This window comes from Lepidochelys kempii, chromosome 6 (assembly GCF_965140265.1).
Source record: "Lepidochelys kempii isolate rLepKem1 chromosome 6, rLepKem1.hap2, whole genome shotgun sequence".
Taxonomy (NCBI): Eukaryota; Metazoa; Chordata; order Testudines; family Cheloniidae; genus Lepidochelys; species Lepidochelys kempii.
This window is the reverse complement of record NC_133261.1, coordinates 57804482-57831584: the sequence shown is the minus strand read 5'-3', so window position 1 is coordinate 57831584 and position 27103 is coordinate 57804482. Positions and strand designations below refer to the sequence as shown.

General features: G+C 41.3%; 1 protein-coding gene across 2 annotated transcripts in view; it reads right to left on the bottom strand.

The window, feature by feature from the left end:
• The window catches only part of HSD17B12 (hydroxysteroid 17-beta dehydrogenase 12), a 158958-nt gene that overhangs the window by 68470 nt on the left and 63385 nt on the right, over window positions 1–27103 (bottom strand). The window contains exons 2-4 of one of the 2 annotated variants that reach the window (XM_073348046.1): window positions 22049–22095; window positions 21216–21291; window positions 1002–1112 (exon numbers count right to left, since the gene is read on the bottom strand). In XM_073348046.1, coding sequence (XP_073204147.1) covers window positions 1002–1112; window positions 21216–21291; window positions 22049–22095 — 234 coding nt within the window. Of the gene's footprint in view, window positions 1–1001; window positions 1113–6427; window positions 6583–21215; window positions 21292–22048; window positions 22096–27103 lie in introns of those variants that run through there. The other variant, XM_073348047.1, reaches the window with a different exon arrangement.

Here is a 27103-nt window from a genome sequence, read left to right as displayed (position 1 = left end):
GCTTAAGAACTGGTTTGAATTACCTATTGATTTTAGGTTCAGTGAAGCAAACAGAATAATCACCTTGTCTTCTCCTATCCTTTCGATGAGAAAATGCCAAGACTACTGCAGCATCTTCAAGATACTGTATGGCACCCAAAGGAGAAGTGCAATAGGCTGAACAATAGCGCTAACTCTTATGACCAGAACATAGTCAAACCTTAACCTCCTGAAGCAGGAAGTCAATGACTTCACGTTATAGCCTACCTTCAGCAGTTCTGTAACTAAAAGTTAATATCGTTCCCACAGGATTCAACTGCTACTCTATACACAAAGAGCAGAAAAACTAAACATTTAGTTTCATTAGAGCTGGGATTTATGAATAAATGCAGAAGCATTTTCAGTGCTGATGTGTGATCACAAATGCACCATTTCTCACGAGTCCTATTGAAGGTATTTATATAACAAAAGTGTGCTATGAGTACAAAAAAGTAAAATCGTAGCCTGACTTTAGACTCATTTACCCCCTTACGTCTTATGAAAACTAAAGTTAGACAGGTTGAAGTTAGCTGGCTTCTATTACAGCTTCATGATGTAAACTGGAGGGTTGTGGGAAGTAATCAGAAGGCAAGGAGAAGTATCAGCCCCTTTGGCTAAGGCCACAGAGGATCAAATACTAGTATTTGAAGTATTAAAGGCACTTAGAACTGAAGGTCAGCCTTTAGTAATATAAATAAAAATAAAGCATACAAAATGCATCATCAGAAGCATCCTGATTTAGGAAAGAACTGAACTACTGGAGTAAGCGCTCTCCTGAATAGGGATGCTTTTAGGAATCAGGGCCATAATAAGAAATATCTAGAATGCAGTTACTTCACTTTTTTCAGCTCAGTCATATCCACAGCCTTTTCAGGCTGATTTCAATAAACTTTTAATATTAGGGCAGAGGGGAGCAAACTAACATGGATATCAAGACAAATATCTCCAGCACGGAAAAATCTAGAAACAGGTCAGATACAAACCTAAAACACCAATCTCAAGGCCTTCCAGTCCTGCTTTAATTCTACTGTAAATATCTTCTCTCTCACCAAAGTCAGCAGCAATCATTTTTGTTTCCACTTTGAACTTCTCTTCTGAAAAACAACAAAAAGTTGAATACAGTTAAGTTAAAGCACTTGGCCATTCCAATTTTAAAAATATGGAGGATACTTAAGTCATTATGGTTTAAGACAAACTACTACAGTGTTAATTCAAAACATTGTTATACAGTGTCACGTTCATTTGTGCAGGGCAAGTGTTTTACTGTTAGGCTGCTTTGATTTATGCATAAACCTCCAGAGTAATATTAAAATCTTCCAACTCTTTAAAGACACATTCAACTAGTTGTACTCTCTCACCACAAGAGCCTCAAAAGATTCAGCACCTTCTGTTCATGAGGATCCAGGGAGTCAGCAAACTACACAGGTTAAAAACTACTACAGACCACACAAAATCCAAAACTTAGAAGCAAATTTCATGTATCTGTTACATGATGAGAATTAAAGTACAATGGGATCAGGGACCACTGTACTTCAAATATTTAGAGAGTTTAAGTGGCTCACTAACATTAGCAAAAGACTATTGGTGCAGAAAGCGCTGCAGCTTAAATGTGCGCAGTTTCCTGTTGCCCTACATCTCCACCCCAACCCTGACTTTGATGTTTAAGAAACCAAGGGGCCAGAAGTAAGGAAGTAGGAAAAAAAAGGTACAACTACAGGTTACACAAGGCCAAAACAATCACTCAACATAGTGTCACTTCCATTGTTGCAGCATGCTGGAACAAATTACGTTGTTATAATTTCTGACATTTTATTCAAGATTTAAGGATAAAATGTCTCTGTAGCCTAATTCTCTTTACATCAGGTTAAGTTAATTACGTTAAATTAACATCAACATAGTGCCGTCTTGGACATCAGCAAAACAAAAGGTGGTGACCAAAATAGTTTAAATTAGATGGGAAAAGCACTATTTTAGTGTTCCTTCAGTAATTTATGCACATTTTAAAGAATGGTTGTGGAAAAATTATTTTAAATCATTCATAAAAATGGTGCCAATTTAAATGGAAAAGAATCATTCACAAAAAGATTAGAAACAACCACATTCCCATGATGCTCTCTTCCATTCAAGAAAAAAATGGCAGCTCCCATGATTCCGTTGTCCATTCATGCAGAATCATGAATCTACTGCACTCAGTGGTTTGCTTGCGGCTTCTTTTTTGTAATAATCTGAATGGCAGATGCAACTATTTCCCCCCCTCTTCATCTTTCATGAACAGCTGCATTGTTTAAAAATCCCCAGGGAGATGTTGCTATGTAAAATGACGACGTAAACAGCATTAAGCCCCTACTGCAGCAGCAGTCTTGTGATCGCATCAGAAGAAAATCAAGTTCAACATCTTTTTACTGAGAAGGGGGAAGGAAGGTGAAGAGATTCTATTTTTGAACACATCTCTTTGAATGTTAAAAACATACACATGTGAAATCCTACAGGATGCTGAATTAGAGGGAACAAATGTATCAAATGGACTGGGTGAATGAAGCAGCAAAACAGGACATTACTGCATACATACAGTCTTTATTGTTTTACGGTATTTTCAGCAATTTTCATTGCCATTAAGGGGCTCTATGAAATGCACATTAAACAAGCCAAACCCCATCACTAATGACTCACTTCTTACATTCCTCAAAATATTTTTCATTAGTTTGGTTTTTTTAAGCAGTTAGGGCTGTCAATCGCAGTTAAGTCATGCGATTAACTCAAAATTTTTTATCACGATTAAAAAAATTGCAATTAATCGCACTTATAACGACAGAATACCAATTGAAATTTGTTAAATATTTTTGGATGTTTTTCTACATTTTCAAAATTGATTTCAATTACAACACAGAATACAAAGTGCACAGTGCTCACTATTATTTTTTATTACAAATATATGCACTGTAAAAATGATAAAAGAAATAGTATTTTTAAATTCACCTCATACAAGTACTGACGTGCAATCTCTTTATCGTGAAAGTGTAACTTACAAATGTAGATTTTTTTTTAGTTACATAACTGTACTCAAAAACAAAACAGTGCAAAACTTTAGAGCCTACAAGTCCACTCAGTCCTACTTCTTATTCTGACAATCGCTAAGACAAACAAGCTTGTTTACATTGACGGGAGATACTGTTGCCTGCTTCTTGTTTACAATGTCACCTGAAAGTGAGAACAGGCGTTTGCATGGTACTTTTGTAGCCGGCGTTGCAAGGTATTTACATGCCAGATATGCTAAAAATTCGTATGCCCCTTCCATGCTTCGGCCACCATTCCAGAGGACATGCTTCCATACTGATGATGCTTGTTAAAAAATCAAGTAAAATAATAAATAAAAAAATAATGCGTCAATTAAATTTGTGATTACTCCTTGGGGAGAGAAGTGTATTTCTCCAGCAGAACCCATCACCACCATAAAAGAATGTCCTCTGGAATGTGGTTGAAGCATGAAAGGACATTAATCTTTAGCCCATCTGGCACGTAAATATCTTGCAACGCCAGATACAACAGTGCCATGCGAATGCCTGTTCTTACTTCAGGTGACATTGTAAACGAGAAGCAGGCAGTATTATCTCCTGCAAATTGTAACCAACCTTGTTTGAGTGAGTAGCTGACCAAGATGTAGGACTGAATGGACTTGTAGTCTCTAAAGTTTTACATCGTTTTATTTTTGAATGCAGGTTTTTTGTACATAATTCTACATTTGTAACTTCAACTTTCATGATAAAGAGATTGCACTACAGTACTTGTAGGAGGTGGAATTGAAAAAAACATTCTTTGTTTTTTTACAGTGCAAATATTTGTAATCAAAAATAAATATAAAATGAGCACTGTACACTTTGTATTCTATGTTGAAATTGAAATGAATATATTTGAAAACCATAGTAAACATCCAAAAATATTTAAAATAAATGGCATTCTATTGTTGTTTAACAGCGTGATTAATCACGATTAATTTTTTTAATCACTTGACAGCCCTATTAGCAATACTTAGGGGGTCTTTAAAAAAAGGTTTATAAAAGCATACAAAGATATTAAATGACAAAAGGGGTAAGCAAAAAAGCTAAAACCTGATGCTAAATGGAGATAATTATGAAGTTCTATATTACTGATGGTAGCTTCTCCATGCAAACTGTCTTCAAAGCTTATGAAAATTAGCAAATCCTTAAAGACATGGATTTAAAATGATTAATCTATGCAGCTTTAACTAATGTGTATCATCTTCTATAATGTGAAACAAGAAGTAAGGGAAGCCAGAAGAAACGATACTATGAAAAATGAAAAACAGTAAAGTTAATATCTGCAGTAAAAATAGCTTTAGGATTGGAATTTATGTTCTGTTCAACAGGTACATTCAAGGTCATATCACTACCCAGCTCAAGACAAATATTTAAGATGGGGTCAGAAATGTTCAAGGTTTTTTTAATTTTATTTTCTCTCTTTCAATACTATCTTATTAAGATGGTATTACCACTTTAAAGGAGAATCAGTTAATACCCAGTAAGCCAGTTATACTTCATCAGCCCACCAAAAGCTTGTAACAAATGCAGATGTTTCAAATAGGAGACCAGATTTCAAACAACATTAGTGGATTCACACATGGTAGTCCTGAATACTTCACTTCCTTAGGCAACCCCCTAATGCACCACATCTCCTGAATCTCAACACATCTTCTCTCTACTTCCTCAATGATAACTACAATCAACTTTTCCACTTCACCCCTACTGATGCAACCCTGGTTTATACTTGGTCATCTCACATCTTAATGATAGGAGCTTCTCACTTTTTGGCCTCCCCACCTCTCACCCCTCTGAATCCTCCAAGCTATCAAAAAGCTGTTGCCAAAATCTTCCTCTGATCATCACCAATCCTCCTGAAACTCATTCATTGGCTTCTAATTTGCTTCTGCACAAAGTTCTTTGCTCCTTCTAGGTTCTTCACAACTTCAACCCTACCCATATCTCAGCTCTCTTCATCTACCCCCAGTACCTGCCCCATTTGCCTCTTCATACCACCCTCTCCATGCCTAGAAAAGTCTACAGTTACACTTACCGAGTACTTTCCCTCAAGACTCTTTCTACGCTATTCCCCACAGTGATGGTGGTGTTGGCTGGGTGTTTAAATAAACATGCTTCTATCTAAGGATGTAAATATCCGTTTAAAAAGTTAACTGGTTAAACTATTAACACTATATCATTTAATCCGTTAACTGAGGTTGCTCCAGCCAGCCTGGTGAGGCGGGGGTGGGGGCTGGGTCCAGGGCCCTGATGGGACCGGGATTCTGCTGGCCAGCCAGCCTGGAGCAGCCTGGGCTGGGGTCTCTCTGGCCAGTCGGCTGGCCCGACACGGCCGGGGCTGCTCCAGCTGGCCGTACTCCGGCCAGCACGGGGTCACTGGTAAGCCTAATGCTTACCGGTTAACTTTTTACATTCCTACTTGCATCCTTAGAACGTTAGCATTCTGGGTGTTCTTGATATGCTACATTAATAAAATCAAGGTCCAAGGTCTCAACAATTTCTCTACCTAAACAGATGTTCTTAACCCTTAAGCAGCACCTCCGACCCAGCCAAATTTCATGGTGATTAAACCATTAGTGAAATCACTAAAACTGACTAGCAGCTTCATTTGCCATGAATCACCAAGGCACAAAACGTACTCATGAAGGAATCTGTGAACAGCCTGCACCAAAGACTAAATCAATCCCTTTTGCAATGGTCCCTCAATCCCATTTTGGGACCTATAATTCCATGTTTACTTCCAAACCACTTTAAGATTTAAAACAAACAAGATATAACTAAAAGCATTTGCTCTGTAGGCTATCAATATTATTTCCATAGACAACTATAACCTCCAAAAAATATTAAACTGCAGTATATGAGTTTTTAACTGTTAACTACTTTATATTACTACTATAGGAAAATGCAAATAAATACACAAACAACATGGGCCATATCTTCCAAAGTGCAATTTTGCATGCATCTTACTTGGATATACACAAACATGAAAGTTCAGGTCTTGTTTATATCCAGGTACTACAGTATTCCATTATTTTTGTCATTTCACCACATTCCATATTATCTCAAGGTTCTCTTCCATTGCTACACAAACTAATTCACCTATTTCTGCTTGTAAGTTTTTTGCATTGGGACATAGATATTTGTAATTTCTTTTTTACAGTGTGTTTTTGTATATTTAACTATTTTCCCCACATATTTCATTGTAGAATGCAGCTATGTGCTGCTCTCAATCTCTCCCTCTTCCAGAGTAGTTATAATTGGACATATTTTTTTAACCAGATACAGAATTTCTTTTTTAATATCCCTAGCCAATCTCTCTGTCTACTCCAAGGACTCTTCAGCACCTATTGGCTTACCTACACCACGCCTCCAACTCGTAGTTTTAATAGCTCTCCAAAACCTTGACGATCTTCGTATTAGAAGTTTGGTTCCACTTCTAAAGGTTGGGGCTGGAGTGAGTGGGCAGAGGAATTTATCAGGAAGGACCTCATCCATTCTGTAGAAGGTCTTCTTTTCCTAAAAAGTTTGCTGGTGCCTAAAAACTCACAACCCTTTATTTACACCATCTTCTCATCCAGACATTTGACCCTGAAGGTCCTGTCATCTACCCAGGTCTGCTCATGGCTGTAGGAGCATTTTAGAGAAAGCTAGAAATGTTACTGTTGTCTTGTCCTCCTCTTTCTCTATACCTCTAATTTGTCACTTGCCTTCATCTGCTGTGTTATATTAAACCTAGATTGTAAACTCTCTTATTGGGAGTGTTTTTGTACAGTGTCCAACAAACCTGATCCTTGATTGGGGCACCAAGGAGCTAGTAAAATGCAACCCCTCCCCCCCGCCCAATTAAATATTCTTCCTAATGATTAAATTTAGCTGCCAAGGCTTCTTTCACCCCAGGCAGCAAGTCACCAAATGACTGTCAGTCACAGCATACTAACCTTAGGAAGTAAATTGAGAGTACTTCCTGATCCCAACTAGAAGAGCAAGCTCTTCCTTTTTTGCATTAGAAATACTGCCATGAAACATTTAAAGTCTGCGTCCACTTCTTTGGCTACCAGCTTATTGTCTAAGCCATGAAAGCTACACACAAAACATTAATTTCTGAACCACTTAGTAAAAGAACTGATTTAGGGGAAATGGAAAAACATCCCAAACATCTGCTCTCTCAATATAACAACATGGGATTCAATTTTTTTTTTAAATCAATAATCAGTTCTGTAGACCACTTATTGCCTTAAAGAAACAACACAAACACACACAGCCAAGTATTTTAATTAAGAGATACCATCTAGTGTCTGGCTATGGTGCAATACACTCTCACATGGCTTAGTGCCAGCTGTGTAATAGCAACACTAATGCTGCTGCCCTAATTGAAGATGCAGACTAAAGCACATTAATTTGGCTAGTCCATGTAATAGCAGGTATGCTAGCATTTCTACCAATATGCCTACCAAGTTACAAATCTTTTCATAGAACTCCACAGCACAGTACTGTACAGTACTAAGGAATAAACAGAAGTTGAAATAGATTATAGTTGATAGAACAGTTCAGTCTGTGCTCGTTTTGCAACAGAAGGCTCCAGGTAGGGATGTCATACTGTATCAGTTTCAGCACATAACATATAATGAGATGCCTGGGTAACATTTAAGAAAGAGCTTGCTATGTTAAATTTAGAAGGTAAATATATTTTGGTCAAGTACTATAAAATATTTCTGGTTTCATTTCACACCAGTGTAATTCACTGTATGTATAGCCAGGTTTCAGAGTAGCAGCCGTGTTAGTCTGTATTCGCAAAAAGAAAAGGAGGACTTGTGGCACCTTAAGAGACTAACCAATTTATTTGAGCATAAGCTTTCGTACAGCTGTAGCTCACGAAAGCTTATGCTCAAATAAATTGGTTAGTCTCTAAGGTGCCACAAGTCCTCCTTTTCTTTTTGTATATATAGCATTGCCATATATACAGCATTAGCTAGACATATCACCTAAATAGGTAACTTTAAAGACAGTTTGCATCAAAAGAGTAACAGCTGTTTTTCAACACAGACTAAACAAGTGAGAGAGATTAGGGTACGTCTACTATGGGAGCTAAGGGTGTGATTCTCAGCTCATATAGACACATTCATGCTAGCTCTCAGCAAGCTAGTGTGCTAAAACTAGCAGCATAGCTGGGGTTGGATGGGCAGCAGAGAGCAGCAGCACAAACTAGTCACTCTAAGTACAAATCTGCCTGAACCTCACTGCTCACAGCTGCTCATGCTACAGTAATATTTTGAGCATACTAGCTTGATGCATACTAGTGCAATCATGTCTATGTCAGCTACGAATCAGACCCCCCTAGCTCCAAGTTTACACATACCCTTAGTGTTAACATGAGCAGTGTAACAATTATTCAAAAGTGTGTGTAAGGAGTTCAGAGGCTCTGCAATTGTCTGTGTAACTAGTTATTTAGAACAATACCTTTTGAAAGTTGAAGTTAGATTTTTATTAATTTCTCAGATACCCCTCAACCTTCAAATAAATATGTTGCAATAAAATGTGTTTCTAAGTCACAAGAGCCACAAGCCCTTGAGCCCCATTGGGAATCTGAGTTGTTACACTGTGTATGTGAACAGTTCTTGTACACCATTTTCTTTTTTTTTTTTTTTTTTTAAATTATTAGACATGTTTCATTTATCCTTGCCTCTGTTTGCTATCCCCAAAATTCCATTACATTAACATGTCAGTTACGGACCTACAACATTTTTGAAAACTAGCTTTTAAAATCTCCGATCAGCAAAAAGGCAAGGATTTCATAGTAAATTCTACACTAATGAACATATGTAACACCTTGTATCAAAAAGGCTTTACAAACAATAAATCAATTCTTGTGCCCCAGACTGTAAGCTTTCATAAAAATAAAAATGCTTTGTGAAAATATAAAGTGTAAATTGATTACGTTTGTCTGCCGGAGTCTACAAATAGCCTGTAACAATAGCTCCGCATATGAACTTCCTCTATTCACCCCAATGCCTGTTAAGTCATCATCATGCTTCAAAGTAAAGTGTCACCATAGTTATTTCAGCTGATCAAAGCATACAAGAATCATATTACAAAGATCTGCACAATCAAGCCCCATTGGCATCTGAAGTGCCCTGAGTATGGTCACAAATTTCCTTCTTCCCCTTCCCCTCAACATAATTTTAACAGCCCCATAAGGTGTTTTTAGCTATCACATTGCTGTTTCCAGATAGCTTCTTCATGCTAATGTCTATTTTTAGTTTGATTATGTCTGAAAGGGCACATCACATGCCCTTTAATTATTCCTTCTTACCTTTTGTACTATTGTCTGCTTGTTAGACTGTATAAAACTGTATGTGTGTTTAAAACCAGAATTCTAAAGCAATTATTTTTATTAAAATGGACACCATTAACCTGAAAAAAAATCCTCTGTCTGAAAATTTGTTATTGTTACCATTGTTATAAGTAACACCTACGATTAACAAAAGCTGGCGTTCAGTATACTTGGTGAATTTGATTTTGAGTCAATTTCTGAATCTCTGACAAATCAGTTAGAAAAGAGAACCCTACCTGAAAAGGCCTTTAGAAACAAAGGAGAAGATACTTATATTTTAAGGAATTATTGTTAAGCAGTATACCCTTTTTTTTCCTAATTACAAAAACAAAAACAAAACCTAGTCCAGGGGGTACATCAACTCATCTAAATATTTGCCTAGTTTTACAACAGGCTACATAAAAAGCACGAGCAAAGTCAGTACAAACTAAAATGTCATACAATGACTTGTTTATACTGCTTTATATACTATCCACTGAAATGTAAGTACAATATTTATATTCCAATTGATTTATTTTACAATTATATGATAAAAATGAGAAAGTAAGCAAGGAGTTTTTAAGTGAGGTGAAATTTATGATATGCAAGACAAATCAGATTCCTGAAAGGGGTATAATAGTCTGGAAAGGCTGGAAGCCGCTTCAATTTTTAAAAAGTTAATCAATTTCATGAGATTCAAGTTGAAAGTGTCCTTAAAAAAACAAACAAACCCTTACACCATGTTTGGAAAGATTTTATTTTTTGAAGCTATTTAACAAAAATTTGCTAAGCCCCATACTATACTCGATCAGAAACTAGGTGGTGTGGCTATTAAACTAAAAAAATACACCTTTGGAACATCTTAATTGGTAGGGTGCCCTCAAAGATATAGTAGCTATTTTTTCTGTAAGTTTCAATATAGAAATCATTTTTTCAGAGCTAGAATTTGACAGCAATGCTTTGTTAGTCTTTTATTACTAGCACTACATAACAATTGTGCAAGGCCAGCAAATAGAAAGCATCGTTTTAGTTTAAATATTTTTGTTAAAGAGCACAGCACATTAAGTGAAAATGGACAATGGTGTAGCTATATATTTATGCTTTTATACAAACCAACTCAATGCAAAGTGATTTAGACCTTAGTTATTTACCATTTGCTGTTTGCTTACAGACAATACTTTTCCTAGGCCTCAGTAACCTTCACATCTACAATGACAGAACCGGAAAGGGAAGAAAGGAAAGTTTCCCATGCAGCCCATGAAGGGTCCAAGTGCCCCCAAACACACATCTACCCAACTTTAACATCAAACCAAACAGCAGAAGATAAGTACAGGATGTGCCCAGCTTCTCTCCTTGCTCCCTAAGGAGATTGGCTTCAACCGCTCCAGCACACCAGCCCCCAACAGTTCCCCGACCCCACCACAGTCCAGACCAACATGGCCATAGCTTCCAGGGCAGCCTATAAAAGACTTCTTCCTGGAAGAGACACCCCCTTAGATCAGAAATATCTTACTGTTGAAGCAGAAAGAGCAGCATACAGACCCTTCAGCCTCCTGAAGTCATAGTGGACATCTACATTTGGAATTTTGGAGACTGTAAGAAGTCTGCTCCAATCACACACCTGACCCTCCTAACCAACCTATTACTTCCTACCCCTCTAGTTTATGTGCTAGCCATCAGACAGGCTGTTTTAATTGACATGTAGCTCAAAGAGGAGGGAGGGAGGGCGGGCACCCTTCAACCGAATAAATACTATATTCGGGTCCCAAGGAGGAGCAGCTTCCTAATTAGTGAAAAAACTGGAACCATCTCTTCCGGGAACCTACTCATCGTAGATTGCAAAAATACCGTATGGCTCTGGTCTAGAGAGCAATATACAGATATTGCCACTACATGTACCCTTATTGACCTGATGGACAGTCAATGTTTCACGTCAAGTAACTGGTCCAATATTACTGGCATTGGTGCCATCAACTCTGAAAGCTGGTTAAGCTGCTGAGATAGAAAATCTCTTTCATTTGCCCTCATACATCACTCTGGTCAAAGGTTTTCTGCTTTGAAGTAAGATGCTTTGAAACTTAAGTGAACCGACTTCTCTTTCTAGACATCATCCAGCCACCATCCAAACTGACCGGTAAAATGATGCAGGGTTCAAGTGCAGGATCTGGACTTTGTTCTGTGGCAGCAGGTCGGACGAAACCAGTAAGATGATTGGTGTATGTGTGGATACATTCACCAGCCACCAAAACAGCTTGGCCCATGCCAGGGCTATCATGATGTGATCTGCATCCTTCCTCTGCTTCCTCATAGCCCTGAGTATCATAGGCATGAGCAGAAAGGCATACAGTAATTCTGGAGTCCACGGGATGAGGAAGCACCTGTCAGAGTAGGCTCATGCTCCTGGAGAGAAATGTATGTAACGTGATAACGGATTCCGCAATCACAAAGATGTATGTCTTCTTGACAGAGTGAAGAGGATCTTGACTTCCCCTGTCCGTTGACATAGAGCATTGCTGTGATGTTGTCTGTCAGCACTTGGACTGTTAAGCTCTGAAGGGACAGGAAAGCCTTGCATGCTAGTCATATGACTTGAGCTCTAGAATGTTTATGAATAGGATGGCCTCCTGAGGAGACCATATCCCTTAAATTTTCAGCTGGTCAAGAGGAGGATGGAGGATTGTGAGTGGAGGCTTTTGTCACTGAAGACTTAAGCTAGATGCATTGAAAAGAGAACTCTGCTGCACTACTTAAATGGCTCTGCCCAAGAATTTAATGAGTATAGGGTTTCTTGAGGAATCATGACCAACAAATCCATGCTGTGCCTGTTTGGTAGATATGCTGGTTCAGGAAAGGCAGAAATAAAGATAAAGATGGGAGAGTAGCATGGTATATTAATGATGAGATAGACTAAAGAAATTAGTAGTCACAGAATAGATAAAACAGTCTGAGTCAAAATCACACTGAGGAAAAAAGCTATCAGATGCTTCCATGGGATAGTGCTTGGGGTCTGCTACAGGATCCAATTTGGATCTGGATAGAGAATTGTCTGATTATGGGAGACTAACTTCCCAGATATAGATTGAAGGACAAGTGCTACAAATAATAGTAAGGCCCAGCTTTCCTGGATGTATTAGCTGACAGATTCCTTCAAACAGTTGCCGAACCTACAAGAGGTGATGGCATTTTAGATTTTGTATTGGTGAGTAGTGAGGACCTCATAGAAGACCTTATGGTAGGGGACAACCTTGGTTCAAGTGATCATGAACTAATGCAGTTTAAACTAATATGGAAGGATAAACAAAAATAAGTCTAACTAGGGTCCTTGACTGCAAAAGGGCAAACTTTATTTTTTAAAGGAATTAGTTAGGGAAGTGGACTGGACTGAAGAACTCAAGGATCTGAATGGGGAGGAGGCTTGGAATTTCTTTAAATCAAAGTTGTAAAAGTTATCTGAAGCCTGCATTCCAAGCAAGGGGAAAAAATTCTGTAGGGAAGAGTTGTAGACCAAGCTAGATGAGCAAGCATCTCAAACAGGTTATTAAGAGAAAGCAGAAAGCCTACAAGAAATGGAAGATGAGAAGGATCATCAAGGAAAGCTACCTCTTGGAGGTCAGAAAGTATACAGAATAAGTGAGAACAGCCTTTCAAGGATAGCAGTGGGGGGAAAAACCTAACTGGCTTCAAAATTGAACTTGATAACTTTATGGGAGGATGGTACGACGAAACTGCCTACAATGGCATGTAGCTGATCCATGACTGCTAGCAGCAAATATCCCCAACAGCCGGTGATGTCACTAAATAGGGAGGGTTCTGAGGTACTACAGAAAATTCTTTCCCAGATATCTGGCTGTTGGGTCTTGCCAGGGGTGAAAGTAAGTCGAGTGACTAACTGGTACACTGGGACCAGCTCTGGCCCCTGGAAGGGGCGGGGCTGAGGGGGTCAGAGCCAGCCCCAGCCTACCCTGTAAGGTAAGTGCCGCCCCCGGCTTCTCATTCTCCCCCCCCTCCACCCCCCTCCTCCACCAGGGTAGCAGAAGCAGCCCAGGGCTCCAGGGGCTGTTTAAAGGACCGGGGTGGCAGAGGCAGCTGGATCCCTGGCCCTTTAAATTGCCCCCTGGGGAAACTGGGCTGCCCCAGTATGGTGCACCAGCTCTTGCCGGTACGCCATACCGGCTTACTTTCACCTCTGGGTCTTGCCAAAGTGTTCAGGGTCCAGCCGATTGCACTATTTGGGGTCGGGAAAGAATTTCCCACCCCCAGATCAGATTGGCAGAGACTCGGGTGGGTTTCACCTTCCTCTGCAGCATGGGGCCAGGTCACTTGCAGGTTTAAATTAATATAAGTAGTGGATTCTCTGTAACATGAAATCTTTAAATCATGATTCAAGGATTTCAGTAACTCAGCCAGAGGTTATGGGTCTATTACAGAACTAGGTGAGCAAGGTTCTGGGGCCTGCAATGTACAGGAGGTCAGACTACATGATGATGAAGGTCCCTTTACTCCTGCAGGCATTCCGCATCAAATAATTAAAAATTCTGCACACAGTATTTTAAAATTCTGCAAATTTTATTTGTCAAAAACAACACTACATAATCACATCAGTTTCACTTATTTTGGTAATTTATTTCAAAATACCTGTCAGCAAGTGTGTCTGTAACAATACAGACACCCACAAAAGTTCCCCCAGGAGTAGAGAGTTAAAGAAACCCCTATGACAATCCAGTTCTAATTTCTCTGTTCCCTTCCCCGCTCCCACCACGAGCCCAGCCAGCGGACCAGACACCTACAACCCCTCCCCCTCAGGACCCAGCTGCAGGGCCACCCTGGCCCAGACACCAACCCCTCCGAGCCCAGCCACAGCCCCCACCTTGCCCAGACACCCGCCCCTTCCCCCCACTGCAGAACCCAGTGATCCAGAGGGAGAAACAGCCTGATGCTTTGTCCCACGCTTGCATGGAGTTTCCTACACACCGCCTTCCTTCAGGGCATGCTGGGAACTATAGCTGCCAGAAACCTTCTAGCTCCCTCCTCTTTCCTCACCCCAGCAGTGACTTCTATGTGTGAGCTGGGCTCGGCCGGGTCCAGCAACCCTTAGTAGCAGCTAGCAGCACTGTAGGTCGTTTCTGTGGGGGAAAGGAAATTCTGTGCACACAATGTTAATTTCTGCAAAATTCTGCATTGCACAGAGGTGCAGAATTTCCGCAGGTGTATCTCTTCTGGCCTTAAAGTCTATGAGTCCAATGATGATGATATTGTTGCAAGTGTTTCCATTTTTGAGTATCTGTACCTTTATGAACCTGTTGAGGAGTTTTAGATCTAGAATGGGTTTCCACCCACTTCTCTTTTTTGGAACCAGGAAGTAACTGGAATAAAACCCCTTCTCTCTGTGTTGTACAAGGACTGGTTCTATAGCTCCTAAGTTCTGGAGGGAGTCTCTTTCCTATTTTAGAAAGTGCTCATGAGAAGTCCCTGAAGAGGATGAGGAAGGGGGAGGGATAGAGGGAAGGAAATAAAGTGGATGGAGTATCCTGCTGATCTCCAAAACCCATTTGTATGTAATATGCTCCCAAACTTGTTGGAAACGAGAAAGGAGGTCCCCAAAGTGAGGAATGCACATCAACAATTGCAGCTGGTAAGGAGAAGGGGAAGATAACTCAGAACCTTGACCACCCCATCGAAACAGATTTTGATGAGGGTTGTGAGGTCAATGTGTAGCAGGCAGTCTCTTTCTGGAACCTCCACCTCTTTCTTTGGGATCAGAAGGTCTCTCAAGAGTGAGAACTGAGCAGGATGAGATCTCTGAGCTGTTTGGGACTTACTAAATTTCCTTTTACACACAGGTGTGTAAAATGCCCAGAGAGCACAAAGTGGCCCTGGACTATTTTAACATATGCAGAGACTTCTGTATTATCCGGAAACAATTTTAAGCTGTTAAAGGAAGACTGTATTCCAGACCTCCCTTGGAAATCCTGGGAGTTGAAGCCAAGAGACCCTTCTCATGACCATCAACGTAGAAACAGTAAACAGCTGTGGTAGCAGCATCCAGAGAGACCTGCAGAGATGTTCTGACAAGGAGCTGACCCTCTGTAATTACTGCCTGGAATTGGTCCCTCTTCTCCAGTGGTAGATGCTCAATAAATAAATTGAACTAAATAGTCGGTGTGATCATATTTCACTAACACCACCTGATAGTTGGCGATTCTAAACTGTAGAATCACAGATGAATATAATTTGTGACAAAACAAAAATCAAGACACTTCTGATCTTTATCATACAGCACTGATTTAGCATATTGCTGCCTTCTACATTCATTTACAGCCCTAACAACTAGGGAGTTAGGAGAGGGATGAGAAAAACTCCGAATCTTCAGATGGAACATAATATTTCTTAACAGCCCTTTTACTGTATTTTTGTTGGCGGTATTTTTGTTGAAGAATGCCAGATTACTTTTGCAAGATCCAACAGAGCCTCATTAATAGGCAATGCAATTTGAGCAAATAATGCTGTATGAAGAATATAAAGCCGTTTATGTTGTGACTCCTTAACCTCCTCAATTGGAACCTGAAGCCAGCCTGTGATACCACTGGCACTGGGTGAACATCCAGAGACCTAGAGGTTTGTGGTACCAAGAATGGATCAGTACAGAACAAAAGGGAGCCAGGCATTTCTGTTCCTGCAAAGTCAAGTGAAAATCTAAATTCATGCAGTGCTAACATAGTAGTCAGGACCAAAGTGGAAGCCTGAACAGAGGTAATTGTGGCAGAGGGAGCAGACAGTACAAGAGGCTTTATGCACTCCGAGGAGTGTCCGTTAGTCTGGTCTTTTGAATTTCTGAAATGCTAGGTACCAATGGCCTGAGTCTACCAGTACTGACTTAGAAGAAGTAGTTTCTTTTCCTTGTCTTCTTGATCCCTGATGGTACCTAGCATCCTGAAAATCTTCCTGAACAGGAACCCTGAAATTCTTTGGGTTTATTGGTGCTCACAGTACCTGAGGAACCTGCAGCCTCATGGGTATTGAGTTGGGAACCAGCAGATGCCTAAGTAATTGTCTCAATCGATATCCAAGGTTTCTTTGTGATAGATTGCCTAGCTGTGGGAACAAGCTCTATAACTTGGGCCCAAGCGCTACAACTGTGGGAACCCAAGGTCTACAACTTAACAAGGTAATGAATGACACTTTCTAAACATTTTCAGGAAGGAGCCACCTGGGTCAGTGTTGCAAGTACATGGGGTGGTACCATGACTGGTCACCTGATGCTTTGCAATGCAGTAGACTGACCTGAGCCAAAGCTGTAGGGGTCTCAAGTGAATTCTGGCAAGCAGTCACATATGTGCATTCAGACATGTGGCCTACCATAAGGCTGGTCAGTACCATCATTGTCAGGTTTGAAATCACTGTGCTCCGTGACAGCCAGAGCATGAATAATCTGTTTTGGGGTAAGTAAGCACTGGGTATGGTGGAATCTAGCCTACCTCCTGAGTAACATCTGAGATGGGGTGACAACTTCTCAGTTCACCAGGACGCCCAGCCAGGCAAAAAGAGAGGCTACAGTTAAGACCTGCCAGAGTTCCTGATGTGATTTGCCTCTGATTAACAAATCATTGAGATATGGGTAAGATGTGAATGCCCTTCTTTTTTAGGAGCACAACCACTACATCTAAACATTTTATGAGGATTCATTCCGATGAAGAGTCCAAAGGTGAGTACCTTGTACTGATAAGGGTTCAGCCCCAATGTGGATCCTAGGTACTTCCTGTGGCCTGAGTGGACAGTAATGTGGTAGTATGCATCCTATAAGTCAAGAGCCACAAACCAGTCCTGGGTTTGAAGTGATGAAGTGACTGAGGAAAACTATCCTGAACCTGGGGAGGGATACAAATTTGTTCAGTTTCTTCTGGGTCTAGGATAGGACAACAACCTCCATTTTACTTCAGAATGGGGAAATAGCAGGAGTAGAAACCTCTTTCTCTGTACTCTTTAGAACCTCTTTTACAGCTTGTATATGAAGTAACAAGATCACTTCTGTTAGTAAAAGGGACTCACAAGAAGGGACCCCAAAGAGGGATGGAGAGCTGGGAAGGAGAGGGAGAAGGGAAGCGAACTGGATGGTGTAGTCATGAGCAATGATGTCCGACACTCATTTGTCAGCTGTTATGTTTGCCTAAGGCTAATGGAAAGGGATGACGTAGTTTCCGAAGGTCAGCTTGGCAATGGTCTTCATGTGGTTTTCGACAGTCTCATCAAACCTGCTGGATGGATGGATGGATGGATGGAGGAAGATGATGGGTACCTCCACAAGCCCCAGTGCCACTTGTCTAAGTAAGAACTTGAGCTGACTGAGAAAACAAATGTCCTTTGTATTGGCTGGTACCAGAAGAGATTGTAGTATGGTGCTGGACTGTAAATGACCTGGGATCTGAGTGTCATCCTGGCATCTTTGAGGTAATATAATGCCTTTTCTGTTCTTGAGCTAAATAGGTCCATACCCTCAAAGGGCAAGTCCTCAATTGTGGCTTCAACTTCTCTTGGTAAACCAGATGTCTGAAGCCAAAAGGCCCACCACATTGCAACTGCCATGGCCATCAAGCAGAGTTGGCTACCATTTGGCCCCGTTTGATGGAATCCCTCAGCTCTTCCATGCAGTCCTGCATAAGTCACAATCGGAAGAGGGTTACCCCCTCTCTCATATCAGGAAGCTCTATTTTTGCAAATAAAGCCCAATAGTTCATGATGGAAAACTAAAAGCTGACGGATAGGCCTTTCAGCTGACCAGGTCCAGCTTCTTGGGGTCCTTGTCTTTTAGAGTTCCTTCTATGGATCTGGTTTTCTCCTGGACAATAGAGATGATAACCGTGGTGTTGGATGGACAAAAAATGCTCAAAGCCCTTGAGTGGAAACTGGTATTGTTTTTCCACTTACTTCGAGGTCAGCGGAAGTGAGGCCGAGGTATGCTAAAGAACGCTTGCTGGGTCCAGGATGCCCTGGGTATTGAGGATGTTGAATAGCTTGGGTGTGTCTTCTTGCACCACTGTCATCTCAATGTCTAGTGTCTCAGCTATGCTGGATACTAACTCTTAGAACACTGTGAAGTCATGGACGGCTGGGGTTGGGGCCACAGTGACTGCTTCATCTGGAGAGGAAAAGGGTACCTTGAATGGGGAGGGGAGCTAGTGTCTCTCTAACTACTTCTGCTACATCCTTGGGGGGTTCCCCGCGGTTCTGGTGAGGGTCGCCTTTACAGCAATACCAGTGGCAACTGAGCTCTCCTTTTCATCAAGACACGTGAAGTCATCCTGCTCAGGGATCTAAGCAAGGGTAGGCCCCAGCAGGGCCCCTATGCCCAAGGTAGTGCATTATATTAGAATAGTCTAACTGCGAGGACCCACCCATTGTCAGTCCTACACTGGGACTTGGTGCCACATGTCTTTCAAGGCAATGGTTCCCTGTGTAAGTCAGAGAGAAGAAATAGCTTTCTGGGAATGGTGGTGCTGATGGGTGCAGTTCCAGTTCTGATAGTAGTAGGGCCAGGGCCAGGTCTGGTGCAGAGAGGAGCAATGAGGGAGGCTCTTCAAGGGCATATCTCAGAACCAGGAAGGGCTGCAACCTCCAAGACCAGTGCTGGCATAGATCTCTGTGCCAGTATCTGTACCAGTGTGCCTGTCTACCACAACCTCAATGTCACTACTACTGTCTTGGTGCTATCCTTGATGTTGAGGATTTTGAGGTCTTCTCTTTCAGTAGAGTCCTCTGCATGGGACGGACATGTTGTCCAGTACACCCTGCATTTGTGCTTGGTGTAGAAGTGCATTTCCACTCCAGAGGATGAAGCCAGTACCTCTGCTCCTTAGTCAGTGCGGAGGCCTTCAGTGCTGACACACATTTGGCTAATATCAGGGATGCTTACAATGGCACCAATGGGTTTGGCACCTTCTTTGCCTTCTCTTCCCTACTGGAAATGGGGATGTGGTGATCAGTTGTTAGAGCACTTGCCAAAGATAATCTCTTCACTTCCTATACAGAGAATAACTGCTCTCCTGGATCTGATGCTACGGTTATGGATTACTCCACTGTCACGTTTGAATCTTGTGTTTTAACATTTTCAGTTGTGGGACGAAAAGAAGCGGCAACAGCACGTTTAGCTAGGATGTGTATTTCCATGGGACAGAAGAGGCATCTGCTGGGTTCATCTATGATGGGTATTATTCCATTGCAGGAAGGACAGGCTTTAAACCCAATAAGTTTAAAAACTGCCATAGCTAGTGGCTGATGGAAAGCATCTTGCCCCACTGTACAAGGGGTGTGTGTGTCCCCGTCTGTCCTAGATGCTTTTTTATCTTTTTTTGCGGAGAGGCTGCCCAACAAAAATTTTACAAACAAATTAATAAAAAGGGAGAAATGAAGATGACAATTCTTTACTGGAGAAAGTTCTGGATATCAGAAGTGGGTCGGGTACAGTCCAGGTTCTGTCTCACTGCCACAAATGGTAAGAGGGAGGGTTGGTGCCACTCCACCCTTTATTTCCTCATATAAGGCAGCATAAGATACATGTGTGGCCCCACTAGACACTGCTCTACAAAAAAATTCTGAGCCCACACACAAGAAGCACATGTACATCTACAAGTGACATGTGTTCTAAGAGGAAACCTGGGTTCTACTCCACACTCTGGAGCAGAGTGTGCAGTAACAGTTACTGATTTTTCTGTCCCATCTCCTAACATATCCCTTCTTTAGTCAGTCTGCTTCTTCCTTCTCCTGCATGTTGCCTGGCCGACAATACGGGTAGCATTAAGAAACCTGAAAAGACAGTCTCCTTGATCTGGTGCTAGGAGCAGCAACTGCAGGTAGAGTCCTAGTCAGTCTCTGCAGCCCTGAGCTGGTACATGCTCAGCGCAAATGCAATATTTGAGAAATTAGAGGTCATCATCTAAAAAGCCTCTGCTAAACACATGCAGCTGGCAATTTTCAAAGACTTATAAATTTGTGTAGAATTTTAACAGGGAGAGCAAAAGGCACCTGACTCCAGGTTAACGCCTTCTTAAATTTCAAGTATCTGCTCCAAAGCATGGCTGTAAGTGATAGAGCTCCTCAACAAAACATTTGTAGTAATTTAACATTTGAAAAACATTTTCCCCAACCTTATTTTCAGAAATGACGGAACTGTTTTTCTGAAACTTTCCAAAACAATTCGGCCCGAAGAGAAGACTTGGCATGGAAAGTTTCAGACTAAACAGCTAGTTTGGCCAACTTGTAAGCAACTGAAAACAGTCTTGTAATGGGAAGCATTCTGCAATCTTAACTACAGCGTCACCCCAGCTCCACTTCTAATAAAATTTAAAAAGTTATATGGACTATTTCTATCTGGTGTAATTTCTTTTACATCAGCAGAGTTACACCACGGATGAATCTGTCCCACTATTACTAATCTTAATTTACGTATTTCTTTATTTGAAAAACCAGAGGGAGGGAATGCAACTTGTGATTAGCGTAAGAAAACATGTTTAGGATTGTTTTGAGTTCCAGGAGAAAAAGCAGTTTTGAAAATATCCCATTCTAGAATTAACCCCTAATTGCTCTTGGAAATGAGATGATAAGAATTGTACAAATTTGGTCAGTTAAGCACTTCTCTTTTTACCATATTCATGAAAGTTTTTTTAAGTGTAATGTAAAAGTGATGAAGATCATTAAGAATGTAAAATTAAGGTTTATAGAATCTTTAAAAACTATCCATTAATGATTACAAAATTGTCTTCATGTGGAATTGGAGAGGTCGAAGGAGATGTATTTTAGCTTTCATGTGTTAATTTTGAAATTTAAAAGAGTTTATCACATACTTATTTCACTGGCAACCTGTTCTAGTTTTTCTTGAGATCTGCTGATAAGAGCCACATTCATTCCATGCTTTGCTAGCTGAAAGAAACAAAAAAGAGATACAGAGCAGTTCAATCACAGCTGTGCAATAGATCACTGGCCAGCATCACCCTTAAAGAAAAGGTGAAACTTGGGTCAACTACCACAAAATATACATTGACTGTTAACAGAGAAAGTCAGATATAGAAATGATGATTTAAAATAGCTAGAGGTGAAGGAAAAATAAAACAGTGAGTACCAGAATGAGTACATGGTACTTTACTGCCCCATGCCAAAGACACTTACAAAGGATCCTCAACAATTCTGCTCTGAGGTAGGTGAATATTTACATTTACAGATAGGGAAACTGAGGCAGGGGTTATGTAATTTTCCTAACCCCACAGAATAAGGTCAGTAACAGAACTTGGAAATGAGAATTCAGGCTCTAAAACGCTTGTTTTATTCAAATAGACTAGATTTCTTTATAGCTCTACAAAAATACTGTTTGTAACAAAATTAACTGTTACCTAATCAGCTATATTAGATTCCTTTCTTTGTTCTACTGCAGTCCAGATTCTCTGCCCAGCCCAAAAGCCAAGGAAGAGTGCAGGTAACAGTACATAGGTATTTGATATTTGTACTCCATATTCTGCATTTGAGTCTAAAATAAAATGGGGGCATTTCAGGTAACACTGATCTACGCCAGAATTAACGTACATTTGCATGAGATAGGATGGCACTATACTATTTCACTTTCACTGAGTCTGGACAGAGTCCATATCAGTTCTGATCATTCTAAAGGAATAAAAAGGCTTACCTCTTCTGCATAGGCTTTTCCAATTCCATCAGTAGCTCCCGTGACAACTATAACAGGGGAAAAGGGGGAAAAAATAAATATGAGTTATTACTGTAAAGATAGCTAACAACAAAGTGGTCATTAGTAGGCTATTGGAGCACCCCTTCCGACTAAGCAGCTCAGGTTACATCCTCACATGGTACTTGACTCCATTTCTTCTTCTTCATTATTAAAAAAGCTTTTAGAAAACCGACACTCCCTCTTCTAACGCCATAATCCATGTTTGGAGACCCAGATTACCCTTTATGGCCCAAATGGTGACTTTCAACTCCCACTTTCAATTGTAAAAGTTAAGTTGTGAATATCAAACACCTCTCAGATTAGTTTTATTTAAAACAGTGAGGTTAAAATGACCAGAGGTCTGTACGGAACTGATGAAAGTACATCCAGACTCATGGTGGACAAGGCACAAGTCAGCACAAGGCTGTTTAGAACAAATTTCCAGTCACGTATTCATTTCCTCTGTGATTCCATCCCCTGACTGCCCACACCCTAGTGTCCAGGAAAGTTAGATTTATCAGTGGAAAGTACGGCCAGACAAAGTCTTATGAAATTTTTTTCACCCATGGAAAATTGGATTTTTGACTCAGTGAAAATTTTTGAGGTATGTGTGTTTTCCTCAAAAGCTTTTTAGTTTTCAGCAACTGAAAAAAATTGTTTTTCATATTCTGAACATTTCAACAAAAGCCAAAGTTTTCAAAAGAAAAAGAATCCCATTTTCTGATCCCTCTAGTGGCAAGTCTGGCAAACAATAACAAGGTCCTCTGTATTGGACACTCATAAGTCTTTCTAGGACCCTCATCTACTATAGGGCCATGAGGAACTAAATCTGGGTATATCATGGCCACTTTTGAGAGGGGATTCCAAAACTCCATTCACACTGCTACCCACTGTTTTATCAAAGAAAGCTAAAGAGCAGCTCCTCTATCCATTTTCGCTACTTTGCCTACCACCTCTATCCAGCTAAGCATGCACATTCAGCATCTCCTTCTTCAACTCTTCCCTGCCAGCCAGCCCACTTAATTACACTTAGGCCTTGTCTACATTGTCACTTTAGAGCACTGAAACCTTCTTGCTATGGGGTGCAAAAAGAACACACCCCTGGGCTGCTCTTAGTGGGACTGAACTGGGAACTGGTTTAAAGTGCCCATTTCTGTTTTTTCTGAGCAACGGGTTCACAGGAACACAGTTTACTTGCAACAAAACGAAAACAAAAAATGTGATACGTTTTGCCAGATGCATTACAGTTCTGCAAAATGACACTGTCCCCTAAGTTCAAGGGCTAAAGCAAGCTCTGCTTTAAGTCTTACATTATGTATTATCATACAATTCATTACTGCTCCAACAAAATATGATAAACAAGACAGAAAAGAGAAAAACTGCACCAATACCATTCTCCCAAAAATTTGACTATCTTCTGAACTAACCTGATTTGAAGAATGTTCGTGGGCCATTTTCCACATTATAAATTAGTGAAGTATTTGAAAGAGCAGCTGTTGCTTAATGGAAAACTGGCTCATTGTATTTCCTCCTCCTAGCCACAACTTCATGGCTTGTCTCCTCTTCTTCCTTAAAAAGTTTCAGTCTGGACTAGCAAGCTCTCCACTTTAAATCCCTCCACAAAAACCGTTATTGCTTTGTCTTCAATGCTATCATCGCACCTTAACTGGGTTGCACCTACAGACTGCATCCTCCTTAAGGAAGGGACTTAAGTCTTCCTACATATTTTGCTAAGTATCTACAGTACTTCATGAATAAAATGTTAGATTCAGTATAGTGCAAGAACACATGATACACACAGTTCTTCACTTGTTCTTTATTACCAAGGTCATTTACATGATTTTTATTTGCCATGTTTGCTCCTATTACTTATTAATCATAAGATTGTGTGTGACAGCAGCCACTTTCAAGATAATAAACAAAAGGTTTGGGACTTTAGGTGAGGCATACATAACAAGAACAGTTTCCCCACTCCTTCAGGTCCTGCTTCACCAAGAGCCTATGTCTGGCCAACGGAAGCTAGAGGAAGTGCCCTCCAGAATTTAAGTTTGATTGTTAAGTTGGCCCAGGGTTGACAGTCAATAAAAAGAAAAGGGCTACAAAAGTCACATCCTTCAAAAAGAAAAATATGATGGCTCCAGTGTTTCCAACCAGCCCAACTGAGCCATGCCCAGTATAAGGCCACACATACTTAATGCACATTGTTATAGCTTCACTCCATCAAAAAAACAAATTTCCCCCCAAACCCCTCAGAGTTCTGCACCACATTGCTCCCCAGGTAAAACTCAATTCTGACATCCCCACACTCCAGTTAATATATTCTGGGCTCCCCTCCCAAGCCCCCAAAGCTCCCCCATATTTTTTTTTTTTTTTTTTGCAGCATGCTGGAACTACAGCTGCTGTGCCTTTCTGATTCCTCCTCTTGACAGAAATGGCATCTGAGCCATTATTTTCCTGCTCCTCTCCAGTTCATCTTCCCTTCCCATCCCCCTCAAGAAAAGCAAGCAGTTCAGGAGCAGTGTTCTTTGAGCCACTCTGCTCCTTTGTTCCTCAGCCCCCTGAAGGGAAGGAGACAGTGGCTCCAAGGACAACTCAGTCCACTCTCCCAGGCAAAATTTCTTGTTTACCCTTGTTAAGCGTATTTTGTTCCCAGACCTACTCCCAAATTCATAGAAGCTCTTCTTGGGAACAGGGTCCCAAGCTCTACTCCAAAGTTGGAAGCACTACTACTAGTCCAGCCTCCTCCTATTACCAACAGGATGCAGAGTACTACTGGACCATTCTGATGGCAAAGGCACAGAGACTGAATTAGTGCAGAGACTGTGGCCTGGTTCACACTGATTGTTTTGCCAGCACAGCTGTTTTGTTTGGGAATGGGGGGAAGTCACACTGACCCAGCTATACCACCATAAAAGGTTCTGTTGCTGATACAGCTTATTTTGTTGGAGGAACTAAGCTATACCAGCAAAGCGGCATCTCTACTAGGAGGGTTTGCTGGCATAGCTATTCTTTCTAGAGTAGATAGGACTCAGAATAAAGCAAGGCGATTGCAAATATGAAGAGTCAGGGTTTGTCTACACTTAAACTGCTACGTTGGTATAGCTGCAGTGCTACAGCTGTGCCATTGTAGTGCTTCCGTGTAGACACTACTTATACCGAGAGGAGGTAGGCAATCCACTTCCCTGAGAAGCAGTATGTAGGTCAGGAAGAATTCTTCCATCAATCTAGCACTGTCTACCTCAGAAGTTAGCGTGGCATAACTACGTTTCTCGGGGAGGGTTGTGAATTTTTCACACCTAAGAGATGTAGCTAGGCCGATGTAAGCTCCTGGCAGAGACCAGCCCAAAGACTTGAGGAATGGGTGCTGACATTTTCATTCCCACTCTTGAGATACTATGGCCAGATATACACTCAAAAGTTAAGTCGGCCCAGCTATGTCACTTGGGGGGTGTGAAAAATCCATACCCCTGAGCAACATAATTAAGCTGAACGAATCCTCACTGTAGACCGGGGTCTCAAACATCAAGAGTTTGACGCGGAGTTATTTGCTGCAGCCGCCAAGCTCCCCGCCCCGCCCCAGAGTTATTTGCTACGGCCCGCCAAGCTCCCCCCGGCTCCCTCCCCCCCGGAGTTATTTCCTGTGGCTGCCAAGCTCCCTCATCCGCTGCCCCTCCTCCCCCCCAGAACGCCACGTCCCCACTCCTCTGCCTACCTCCAGGCACTTCCTGCCAACAAACAGCTGTTTGGCAGTGCTTAGCACTTTCCAGGAGGGAGCGGGGAAGGAGTGGGAAGCCATGTGCTCAGGAAAGGAGGCGGAGAAGAGGTGGGGCAGGGGTGGGGATTTGGAGAAGGGGTTGGAATAGGGACAGGGAGGGGACAGAGTTGGGGTGGGGACTTTGGGGAAGGGGGTGAGGAAGGGCCTCATGGAAGTGGTGAAGTGCAGACAGGGCCAGGGGCAGAGGGGGTGGCTTTTGTATCTTATATTAAAAGGTGTCAGCGATGCGGCCCTCGGGCCAATGTACTAGTCCTCATGTGGCCCTCATGGTGATTTGAGTTTGAGATCCCTGCTGTAGACAATGCTAGGGCAACAGAATTCTTCCATTGACCTAGCTACTGCTGTCACTGTGGAACGTCAACTCGATAGCTGTGCTGCTGTAGTGTTTCAACTGGAAACAAGCCTATGAATGGCCATTATGAATGACAATGGTCAGTCACTTGGAAAGAAAAAGAGTGAGAATGACACTAAGCCTGGTGGTTAGAGCACTCACCTAGGTTGTGGGAGGCCCAAATTCAAGTCCCTGTCCCAAGGACTAATTATTTATAAATGCAGAACAACTACAATAGGCGTGACAAAGAGCCCTATACCAGAATATTCCCATAGTTCAGTGGTTCGGGCACTCAGCTGTTTAAATCCCTTTTCTCCATCAGAGGGGGGACTGAACTGGGGTTCCCCGGGTGAGTTTTGTAACCACTGGGCTCAACGGGAGAAAGCCTCCTCCTCCGCCATTGCTGTGTTTCCTGTCTTCTTTTGCTTTTGTCAAAATGAATGAAATTGAAACAAAAAATGGAGTCAGTTGTTTCAACCTACCTGAAACAGTTTTCAACTTTTTGATTCGCCAAAAATGTCAAAAAATGTCATTTTCAGTTTGACGTGAAATAAAACATTTTTTGGGTTTTTTTGGAATTGCCCGCAAATGGAAAAATCCATTATTTGTCCAACTCTATTCCCTAGCAGTGTTGCTGGGGAACAATACATACAGCATAGCCTTTTATTTAAGGCACTGCAAATAATATGGAATTAAGTGGTCGTTCTAAGCAATAGCACCAGGAATATCATGTTTTAATATTCCTGAAGTCCTGATTTAATTTTCCAAATTTCCCTGCATATGCGGGAATCTTTTAATTTTACTTAATCATGATGTGCATGTGCAGAGGTGTGAACTTTTGCAGGATTTTCCCTGAGGGAGGATGTAGAAAGGACAGTTCCACCTAGATGAAGCAGCACAATTTCTGTTA